This window comes from Lathamus discolor, chromosome 1 (assembly GCF_037157495.1).
Source record: "Lathamus discolor isolate bLatDis1 chromosome 1, bLatDis1.hap1, whole genome shotgun sequence".
Classification (NCBI taxonomy): domain Eukaryota; kingdom Metazoa; phylum Chordata; class Aves; order Psittaciformes; family Psittacidae; genus Lathamus; species Lathamus discolor.
Genome location: NC_088884.1, coordinates 27753127 through 27764174, shown reverse-complemented (window position 1 = coordinate 27764174; position 11048 = coordinate 27753127). Strand labels below are relative to the sequence as shown.

Below are 11048 nucleotides of genomic sequence, written 5' to 3'. Positions count from 1 at the left end.
GGAGAAAAGGTGAGAAATGAGCATGTTCACATTAAGCCTAGTGGCTTGTCCCAGTCCTTTACTATGCGTATTAGCCAACACATAGGATACTTGCTATGTACCAAAGGTGCATGTATACTGCTTGCAAGACTCAATGAAAGATGCCAAAATAGAGAAGAAAGGTAAGATGCCAAGCAGAGGAAGGGTTACAAAATACTTTATCTATGTAAAAAAACATGGTTAACCATTCTTATTCAGCTGCTAAATTCCAGCCCAGTGATTCCACCATACCGAATACTCATCACAGAATACATCACTCGACTGCAGTTTCTGAGGCCATACATGCATGAAGATAAAACCCTAAGCACTGGACAGCATTAGATGTCAGAATTGCTGTGGGAGAGTGGCGTCTCCTTGGTGTTCCGCTCAGGCATAGGCCTACTTCTAATCATACTCTTTCAGTCAGTCACAGAACTGTTTGTTTGGGTTGGAAGGGACCCTAAAGCTCATCCAACCCTTCAGACCGCGATTACATAGATTTAGTCTACTAAAAACTGGTGAAGTACGTGAGGTGAAGAGCGGGACTTCCAGCGAAGTCACCGGCTATTAGGGAGCCAACTACAAATCCCAAAATGCCCTGCGGCACCTTGTATCGTTCAAACCTGCCAATAGGAGGTCGCGGATCGCGTCACGTGAGTGGAGGGCTATTTTAAACGTCCGGGCGCCACTACAGCACTGTTCCGTGCGCGGTCGCCCCGCGGAGGTGAGTGAAGCGGCGGCCCTCGCTACCGGCGGGGACCCTCGGTGGCCCCAGCCGCCTCCTCGATGATCGGGACGCCGGGGGGTGGTGGCTGGGACGACCGAGGGCCCCCGCCGGTAGCGGCGGCCGCCGCAGCTAGAGGGGTAAGCGGCGTTGTGGTAGGGGGTGGGGGGCCCGTGCCAGCTCCCCTGAGGTGAGGCGGAGGGCGGTGTGCGAGCAGCTCCGCGCACACCGGGCAGCTTCTTTCTGAGGGTGTCCTGGCTAATCGCTTGGCCAAGCCTGAGCAGGTTAAGGTGTTGAGGTAGGGACGAGTCTACCTTTGCTCACGGGAATGTCGTGTTTGGTGCGTTTCTGGCCACAAATGAAAGCTACTGTTTGAAGCACAGCACGCGTTCCATCTGTGGAGCAGAGTCTCGGTTATGCTAGCCTAGGATTAGTGCCCTAAAAAGGAGTTTTAGCCTGTGGGGTAGCAGCCTTCTGCTGCACACTGCAGCTGTATTCATGTAAAGAGTTCAGCCGTTGAAGGCAGAATTCTCATTAAGGAATTTCAGAAATTCTAGGCATCACTGCTGTGTTTGAATGCTTTTTGCAGAGATAAAGCATTCCTCTTTTTGTTTGTGTTTAAACATAAAACGTGTTGGTGTCCTTAAACATAACATGTAAGAGTCTTCAAAAGGACTGTTTGCCTCCATGCTAATTTGGCAGTATCATAAAATTCTGTGACCTTACTGGTTTTCTTAAACCTACTACATAGGTAATTCTGTATTTCCCAGGCACTATGGAGGAAGGAAAAGAAAAGGCAGCATCTTGCTCAAGTTACGTGATTGAGGAAAAAACAGATATATGCATGAGCAATGGTAAGTGGAGAACAAGTTGGGATATTCTCTACCTACTGTATCCCTTATTAAAAGCTAAGCCAGTTCAGATCTGCAGACCTCCTGTATCTGCTTCACATCTTGTTCTGTGTACTCATTTCCTCGGATGGGCTGCTGTTGCCAGAGTCAGATTTATAAGCCTCCCCAAGAATTTGTGTGGGAGAACTGGTGCTAGAGCATGTGGAGTGGCAACATGTTATCATGAACTACTCTTCTATATATCTAATCTGAGCTCCTCCCCTTTCCTTATCTGCTTGCTGCTGATTCAATTAATAGTTAGTGTACATATTAGCTAACAGTAAAATGAATCTTTCCCACTGGCTCCTGTTACTGTCCTGTGGTGGTTTGAACTGGAAAAGAATTGATTGGTACGACAACTGCACTTTGCGGCTCTAGATTATATATTCTCACTTTTCTTGACTGGAGGTTGTTAATACCCTTCCTCACAGCCAGATTTCATATTCCTATTATGAATCCTTAGAAATCAGCATTGAGGTCTTTCGTGATATTTGGGCATCTATCACAACTATTATCATATTCACAGTTTACCTTTAATTTTTGACCTAAAATATACTTTCATTATTTTAGTTATTTGAACCTGGTAGCTAAAACTTCCTTTGCCATCTGACACCAGCTTCACTACATAATGCAATCATTTTTATTGAAATGCCTACTGTGATAAAATTCTTGTTGTTACAGTTTCAGACATTCCTCTTCTGACTGATGAACAGTTTGATTTTGACCTTTCGCTCTCTCCAGCAAGGTAAGGGAAGGTTCTGCAGGTAAATATACCTTCAAAATTGACACACGGTAGGTGCTGGGCTGACTTATTTTTCTTTGCAGTGGAAGTGAAGATGAAGTTTTTATGGGACCTGTGGGACACAAAGAAAAATGTATTTCTGTCAATATTGAAGCACAAAGTGCTGAAAAAGAGAGTGCACCTGCTTGTGATGATAAACTCATGTGGAGCCCACTTACAGGAGAGAAATTCGTGGAAATCTTCAAAGAAGCTCGTCTGTTAGCACTGCAGATAGAGACTGGAAGCAAGAATGAACAGACTAAAATAAAACAATCTGAAGAACTGGAAAACAAGATTACAGAAACATTTGTGGAGGATTCAAAGGCAAAATTAAAAATGCTGAGGAACCAAAATATAGAGGCAAGTCCCAGGGCTGTTAAAAGAGAGACATACTGTGTGTGGGAAAGCCCAGCATGTCAGCTGCCACCTTGTTTCCAGAAGGAATCAGATAAACTTTTGTCAGATGCCGAAACACATGTTCTTCATGCTCTTCCAGACAAAAGCCCTGTTAAAATTCTATCTCCTACAAAACCTGACAGTTCATCTCTGACACAAACACAGAAAACTAAGGAAGGAAACATGAAGGCAACTGGCAAACTGCCAATGGCAAAACCTTCATCTACTCTTGGAAAAAGCAATTTGTTGACTACTGAAGAGGTAAAGATAGATTCTGAGCAACAATATTTTTGTTAAACATAGCCTTTACATGTTAGGAATGTTTGAACTGTCTACAAGCTTTATTTTTAAAGGTGAACTTTAATCCAGTGTTTCTTCATAAGATCCTTAGGCAGGAAACATTAATATATACAAAAAAAGTCAGGTCAAGATACTACGGTATAGTAGCAAACTAGTTTATATATTATGACATTATAGAGCATCTGCAGGCAAATTTGTGTTCCACTGTATTCTGGTTTTATGAATACCATTATTCCTGGTTTCTGTTTAAATACTGGGGTCTTTGCTGGTAAAATTACTGCACTCTTCTTGGTGACTTAATGTCACTAAGGACTTGACTGAGTTCAAAGGCTTCACTAACTGTTGTTTTAGTTTCTTAACAAGATCAATTTGTGTCAAAAGCTTTATAGTGGTTTCTGGACCCATCAGTAGCTTTTAAAATGCTTCATTGAAATTTGCAGCCCAAACTAGGAAAACATCCAAATATTTCTACAAAAGGAGACTTGAGCAGCATGGGATCACCTGAAGATCTAATTTCTGATAAATCTGGTGCTAATGCAGAGGTCTTTGAGTCTTCCTTCAGTGGCAGTTCCTCAGCACAAGACAAAAAAGCCCTTCCTGCACCAAGTAAGGTAATGACAAGCATTCTTAATGTGAAAATATTTTTGTGATGTTCTGATAAGAAGAAAAAAAAATCATATAGTTTACCTTCTAATTTAAAGCGATATTGTTGTGTGTATAATGGCTTTAAAGTAGTCTCTGTTCTGTAAATGCTGTTCTTGAATGTGTATTCTAAGGTTATAACACAATGAACATATTTAAGAGCAACTATATATGTGTTGGACTTACTGTGTTTCAGCCTGTGCCCATTGTCTCTGGTCCTCTCACTGGGCACCACTGGACACTGTTTTTTCAGATATTTGTATATGTTGACAAGATCCTTCTTGAGCCTTCTCTAGGCTCAACAGTCCCAGATCTCTAAGCCTTCCCTCAGATGAGAGATGCTCCAGTTCCTAAATTATCTTAGTGGTCCTTTGCTGAACTCTCTCCAGTAGCTCCAAATCACTCTCATACTGGGGAGTTTTGAACTGGACACAGATCTTGAGGTGTGGCCTCCCCAGTGGTGAGCAGAAGGGAAAGATCACCTCTCTCCACCTGCTGGCAGCACTCCTAATGCAGCCCAAGATACTATTAGCATCCTTTGCTGCAAGGGCATGTTGCTGGCTCATGTTCAGCTTGTCCACAAGCACACTCGGACTCTTTCCTATAAAGCTGCTTTCTAGCTGGTTGGTGCCCAGCATATACTAGTGCCTGGATTACTAATTTTATTCTGTAGGTCCATACTCAAGTTTGTGGCAGGAATAGAAACAGCAAGCATCTCTCCTAGATCTCATGTTCTGGTTCTGTGTAATAGCCCAATATAGTGAACTGTTTCTGAGAAAGTTCACTTTAAAAACTGTAATCTGAGGAAGGAGCTTCTCCAAAATGTACAAAAAGCGGTAAAACCAAGAAAAAGCACAGTAAAATAATGTGTTAAATAATTTTTATTTGCTTTTGAATAAATTGTATTCTTTGATTCAGCCTGGCTTAAAGAAGGTAACACATCTGAAACTTCCTGGTGTCGGTCTCCCAAGAAAGATTACATCATCCTTGTCATCATTTTCCAGCATAAACTCAAGTCTGAATTCAAGTTTACCCATTTCTCCCATAGGAAAAAATGGTAATCACTTACAGATTTGTGCCACAAATCAATTTTGAAATAGCTAAGCATGTCTTGGTTTTTGGGTTTGGATATATTTTAAAGGTGTCCAGTACCTCCAAGCGGTAAGTGTTTGGAATGGAGAATAAAATTTTGTAGCCCAATAAATCCCTGTGGACTAAATATGAATCTTGGGCTTATATTGTTTGTAAAGTACTGACAGATGGAAGCACCACAGTTCTTGTAGGATCTATCAAGATATCAAGTTACTGCAAGTTTTTAATTTGTAATTTGTTTCTGGATGGATAATAGTGTATCAGTAAAAGTTAAAGCTTAAGAATAATTTTTCATGATGGAAATGTCTAGTCAAGACTCATCCTATTAATGAAAGCAACCAGCTAGGCTAAAAGTAAGAATCATACAGAAAACTAAGAAAAGCATTTGTGGGGGAGGTCAGCCCATGGTGTTGATCAGTGTAACTTGAACTATTACCTTCTTGAATGCCTGCTTAAGGGAACATAGCCAACTATGCTGTGAGGAAATGTTGAAAATGGAACTTGACTCTGCAAGCTGTTCTGGCAGTTTTTGAAGAATATTCTTTGGCTTGATTGCAGTAATTTGGAATTTGGTGAGGAGACTTTCTAAGACAAAAATTGATGGAGGATTCAGGGAGTAAGTTTTCAGTAGCTGTATGTGTTCTCCTTAAAGCTGAGTTGTTTACAGTATTTAGGTTTCTATTTAAATTAGGTTTCTTTTTCCTTTTGTGAGCATATTCTGCTTAGTCAAAAACTTAGCAATAAGCAAGGATTCAGAAGTTATAACTTAACTTTCTGTTTCAGGAAAATCAAGCATGTCTTCAAAAGTTAGTGTGAGTGGGTCTAAGCTTTCATCATCTAGTACGAACAGGTCAGCCTTTGTCAGACCTACCAAAGTGTCATCTCTGCAGGCTGCCGATGCTGAGACATCCAGGAGCCAAGCAAGATCAGTTAGTACTCCCAAAATATCTAGTGCTGTAAGCTTAGTTAAGTCTTCAGCTTCCGCAACATCATCCGAGGCTGTAGGCAGTGGAATTCAGAGGCTGAACTCTGCTCCCAGTCTGCATAATAAAGATGGAAGTGCAACAAAAGGAAGCCTGTGTCCAAAGCCCAAGGCTAGAGCTTTGTCTGTTCCTACAAGTCAAACTAAGGTTCCAGTGAAGACTCAAGGTAAGCATATACTTTGCAAGACCTGTCTTCTAGCTTGCCCGTTTAAAAGCAAACACTACCTTGAATGGTTGTTGTTTGTTTCATTGCACTTCTGTCCACCTCTTGGAAGGAATTAGTATTTTAACTGAAAGGTATCTGTTATTTAAAAAATATGGATAACAACTAATAAAACTTTTCTCTTTAGATACACCGTCGAACAGATCAGCACCAAAGGCAGTACCATCTGTTGGTTTACCATTTTGTGGCACATTTGGAAGGTAAAGCTGAACTGAAAACTGAATGTGCTGTTCTTGTAGCACCCAACCATGTTGCATTCTAACAGTCTTTAAAAGTTCTAACCTTATTGTCTAGTCCCTTTAGGCCCTCCAGGTTAGCTGTGTTAATGCTTATTAGAATTGATAAAAGAAAACCAACCAACAACAACAAAACCAGACATACTTCACTGTCCCTCCCATTTCACCTCCCCTCCCCCCCACATCACTATGCTGTGATTATCACTTTATAATTACTGTCCCTTACTGACAAAAGGGAAACTGAATTCTATTGTTTAGTAGAATAGCTTGAATAAAACAGTTCCTAGAAGCTTTTGGCTAATGCGTGTTCCTTTTTCAGTGCCATGGCAGTGAGCACTCCTGTGAAAGCCTCTGAAGATGGGTTCTTTCAGAATGCTTGTTTCTCTGAGAGGTCTGTCTCCATGACTCCTGCCAGTCTGAAACGGTCTGGTTTACCTACACCTCTTCGTCGTATCTCAGGCTTTCCAGCAGTGACTCCTAGATCTGCACCAAGAATGGCATTTTCTTCACGTGCTGCATCTGTTTGCCAAAATTCCAGCTTTTCTACCAAAAAGACTCTTAGAGCTGGGTAAGACAAACCTCCATATATGAAATGTGTTGTAGGGAAAGTGCCTCTAAATGGATTTTAATAATGACTTTCAGGTTTCAAGGACCTCTGTGAAATGCTAGAGTAGAGCACAGATTCTGTATAGGCCTAATAAATCTTTGTATCTTGTGACTAGTGAAATACTGCAAGCTGCACTGAGATGAGTCAGTATGTAACATTAACGTATTATAATCTCTAATAGGAAGTTATTTTTATTTCTTGAGCTAGCAGACAGCTTAAGACTTGTATCTGATGCTCTGATTGAGAACAGATTTGGTGTTGGTGTTTTTCCTGTTGCCTTCTGATGAAGGGAAGCAGCTGGGTTAAATCACCTATTATTCTTAATTTTGGTTTATACTGTTGCCAATGCTTCTGTAAAATCACATTAACTCGTAAACTAAATCCTTGGCATTTTTTACTGATAACTATATTTTTTGAGCAGGTTTACCTGTGTTTCATTTGAAAGAATTGCTTGCAGAGTGGGTGAATCCTGTGCTGCTATTGTTTTCTGTGAAAATAATGTTGCCATCTTCATATTATCAGCCCAACATGGGGTCACAAGTGGCATATATATGTATGCAGGCTTGCTTCATGGTCGGTGGAGATGAACAATATTAAAGCAGGAATGATTCATGACTAGAAAGCTGCTGCTATGTGTCATGTTACTTAGGCTAAATGTCCAAAATAGGCTTTTCTCTTAAGGAAGCAATTACTTTCTCTACAATGACTTTATCATACTAATGGAATTACAACCCCTGGTCCTCCAGTTGGTCAGTATTTCCTCTCAGCAGGGACTGAAGTGGGTTGCTCAGTGATATGCAGTATCAATACTCATTTGCTAGTTGTTTCTTTAAAGCCTAAAAAAACCACCCCAAAATCCTGTGTATGAAGCTTAGGCTGCATATATATGTCAATTTAAGATTAATTTCTTCATAAACCTGAAGTAATTAACTTTTTTATTTAACATGGGTAGGCTATACATTTATTGCAGCATGAAATATGTTGTATTTTGCAGGTAGCTAACATACTTTTGGATGAAAATATGGGAAGCTTTGGTCATTTAAACTTGGTAAAAAATATTAGGTTAAGCGCATTGTCTTGTCTGGAGTCATGCTGATTAAAGAATGCAATTATTGCTAATGCTCTTTAATGCTCTTTCCTTTAGTTCTAAACAGACAAAAGAGAGTAAGACACAGATATCTTCTTCAGAAGATGATACATCTCCTCCACCTGTGTTACCTCTTGCACTTAACTTCTCACCAGAAAAAAATGCTACAGAAGTAGTAGAAGACAAATTAAAAGAAGCTGATGTACAAAATCAATTGGCTGAAGAGAAAAAAGCTGAAGTAAGAAATAACAATACATTTTTCTACAGTACTAAGCAAACTGCTTGAAAAGAAATTATTTAAAGATGATAGATTAGGGAAAACCAGTACATGTGAAGTTAAAATGTCTTAACTCTAATTGTTAATTTAGTGCACCCTCTAGTGCTTATGTTTAGCACTGAACATCTGTTCAGTGTTTCTACTAAGATTATTCTCCTAAGAAAGCTGAATGGTCAACTACTTGTAGTTTGATATTAAATTTCCACTTCTGGATAAGTACTATGAAATCATTGTGGATTTGATTAGAAAAGCAGAGTCACAAGGCAGTTCCTATTGCAGCCATAAAGTAGCTAAATTCTAGCACCTAACAGAAGTGCAAATCTGCATACAGTGAATGAGGATTAAACCTCAAAGCCCATGTAGCAGTAAATGCTGTAGTAAACTTTCTCAAGAATCTACTGGCTTTGTGTTGAAAGCTGCTACTCCACAGGCACTAAGGAGAAAGGACTGAACTGGTAGTGCTGAAATAGTAACCTGTCATAGTAGCTACTGATTTACAAATACTCAGTTACAGAATAACCTGTAGATCAATTGATGTAACTGCATGAGTATTTTCCTTGTCGACTTATTTGATGTCACCAAGTATCTGTTACAGAATTGTTTAGCACATGTATAGAGTAGTTAAACTGGACAAAACATGACTAAAGTTTGGAGGTGTATGGAATAGATTATATGGCTAAATAAGATTGCACAATAATTGCAGTCAAGTAATTTAACTGACTTAAGAGTTATTACTTTTCTATTTTAACTTGCCTACTTTTAAGTGAAAAATTGCTTTGTTCCCCAAGGAGCTCTTTTGCTTTGTCTTGCTGCATTTTCCTTATTTGTGATGCCAGCCTTTGGCAGAGCAGGAGCTGAGATTTTTACACTGCATGCAAACAATCCTGCATGAAAAATACCCAACCTGTATGTTAAGCCTCTCTTTCAATTATTATGGCTGCATAAATTGCCTAAGTTCTTATGAAAGAAGCATGAAGAACAGAGGAGAAAATCTGAACTATCTCTTTTTTCTTTAAGGCCATACTGGTAGATATTGGAGTAGACATATCTCTCCCACACACCTTGGAATGTGAAAACAAACCTCTGATTGATCTTTCCAATACTCCTGAAATGAATAAGATTACCCCTCTAAGGCCCATGTTCCCAGGGCAGGTGAAGGTAAGTTACATTCAAGTCTTCTGGTGCAAATATGCTAGCAGAAAAATTTCAACTGGCTGCATGTATTTTGTCTGCAGAGCAGCTCCACAGTACTTGTAAGGATTATTTAACATGAGCTCATATGTTCAGTATGATACTTCACACAAGGGGTCTTAAGTAAACAGAACATAATATTTAAAATCAGTGTGCTCTAAAGAAGCTCAGTGAGCAATGTGCAAATAGGAAAAGGAGGAGGATGGAGAAAGAACTTGATGCTTAAAGCAGTTGTCAAAGAATGAAACTGCTCTGAAGCAGGAAGTGAATGCTGTCTTCAGCACAGCAGGCATGCTGACTTGTCTTTTCTTGTATATTTCCAGTTCTTAACAGCAGCTGCTCATTTTCAGCAGAAAGCAGGGCTGTCTCTCCTGTTTAATTCCTTTCCAAATCCCCTCCTTAGTTGAAAGGTGTGCATTGGAATCTACACTAAATTTGACAGATGTTTCTGGGCAAATGTTTTTTGTACACTAGTGGCTTGAACATACATGCCTTTAGACATTGTCAGATAAATAGTTCTAACTTTGAGGATGTAGCCTTTGGCAATGTTAGATGTAGCTGGGATCAACTTACTATGAGGTCCTTCAAAGCATCTCAAAAGAGGTTTACAGAAGTGACTTCTGGAGGTTACAGAAGTGACTTCTGGAAGCATGCTCAGAAGTGCTCTGCCCTGCCTGGGTGACTGTGTCACTCCAATATACACAGTTGTGAAACTCAAAGCCTTTTAGGCTTCTAGTGAGTATGAGCAAATAACCACCTTATGAGAAGCTTGTGCTTGTCTAAGAATGAGCTAGATGTTTAAAAACCTGAACCACCTTTGTGTGGTGCTTGTCTTCTGGATACTAATGGGAATCTTAAACAAGAAAAAAAGTACTGGAAGACTGTTAGAGATTATTGCTGCTAGTTATACACAACAGCTGACTACAGTATCTAAATTTTGTTCTTTTTTTCAGCTAATTGATTTGAGTTCACCTCTCATCACCCTGAGTCCTGATATGAACAAAGAAAACCTGGATTCCCCGCTACTCAAGTTCTGAACTTGAGCCAAAACGAAGATTTCTTGGCATTTGTGATCTTTAAAGTGTTTAGGAATTACTCTTCACTCGTACATGGTTGCTTTTTGAAGATGACTATAGATTATGTGATAAACTGTGTTAACACAATAGAATTCAAGCAGTCCTGATGTAGTCTGAGTCTCACGGTTCTGCTCATGGATGTGCTGCAATGTATGTGTTTAAACTGTTGCTCTAAGGCAAAAAAGATATTCTTTTTACAGGAAGACTTTCTTTTTATTCCCTGTGTGCAATGAAGATTTAATTTAAAATAAATGATGTGTTTGCCATTTTGTACAATAATTTGGTGATGTTTTATTACAGGCTTTGGTTAGATGATTTTAGTGTTTCACTAACAAATGTTGAGATGTAGCTAAAGTTAGTGGATTCAGGGTGGGTTTTCATACAGAAGTGTAGCAAGTTTAGAAAGGTATGTTTTACTGTTGAATGCTAGTGGAATACACTACCAGCAGCAGCTGAGTTTGTGTGATTCAAAGGAGAAAGCAACAGCATGCATATTTCTAAACCAAAGCAGAGATATATAAATGC

The 11048-nt window shown here is 39.6% G+C and overlaps 1 protein-coding gene across 3 annotated transcripts; it reads left to right on the top strand.

Annotated features, from left to right (window-relative positions):
- Positions 1 to 663: 663 nt before the first annotated feature.
- GTSE1 (G2 and S-phase expressed 1) lies at positions 664 to 10802 on the top strand. Of its 3 annotated transcripts, XM_065665502.1 has the most exons (12): positions 664 to 742; positions 1513 to 1596; positions 2314 to 2377; positions 2458 to 3070; positions 3550 to 3720; positions 4670 to 4808; positions 5627 to 5992; positions 6177 to 6249; positions 6605 to 6853; positions 8037 to 8217; positions 9274 to 9414; positions 10401 to 10802. In XM_065665502.1, exons 2-12 carry the CDS (start codon positions 1518 to 1520, stop codon positions 10482 to 10484), a joined length of 2160 nt encoding a protein of 719 aa, XP_065521574.1. In that variant the 5' UTR covers positions 664 to 742; positions 1513 to 1517; the 3' UTR covers positions 10485 to 10802. The 3 variants fall into 3 exon arrangements, with proteins under 3 accessions (XP_065521574.1, XP_065521590.1, XP_065521583.1); XM_065665518.1 differs by lacking the exon at positions 4670 to 4808 and having other exon boundaries at positions 5734 to 5992; XM_065665511.1 differs by lacking the exon at positions 664 to 742 and having other exon boundaries at positions 1494 to 1596.
- The last annotated feature ends 246 nt before the right edge of the window (positions 10803 to 11048 follow it).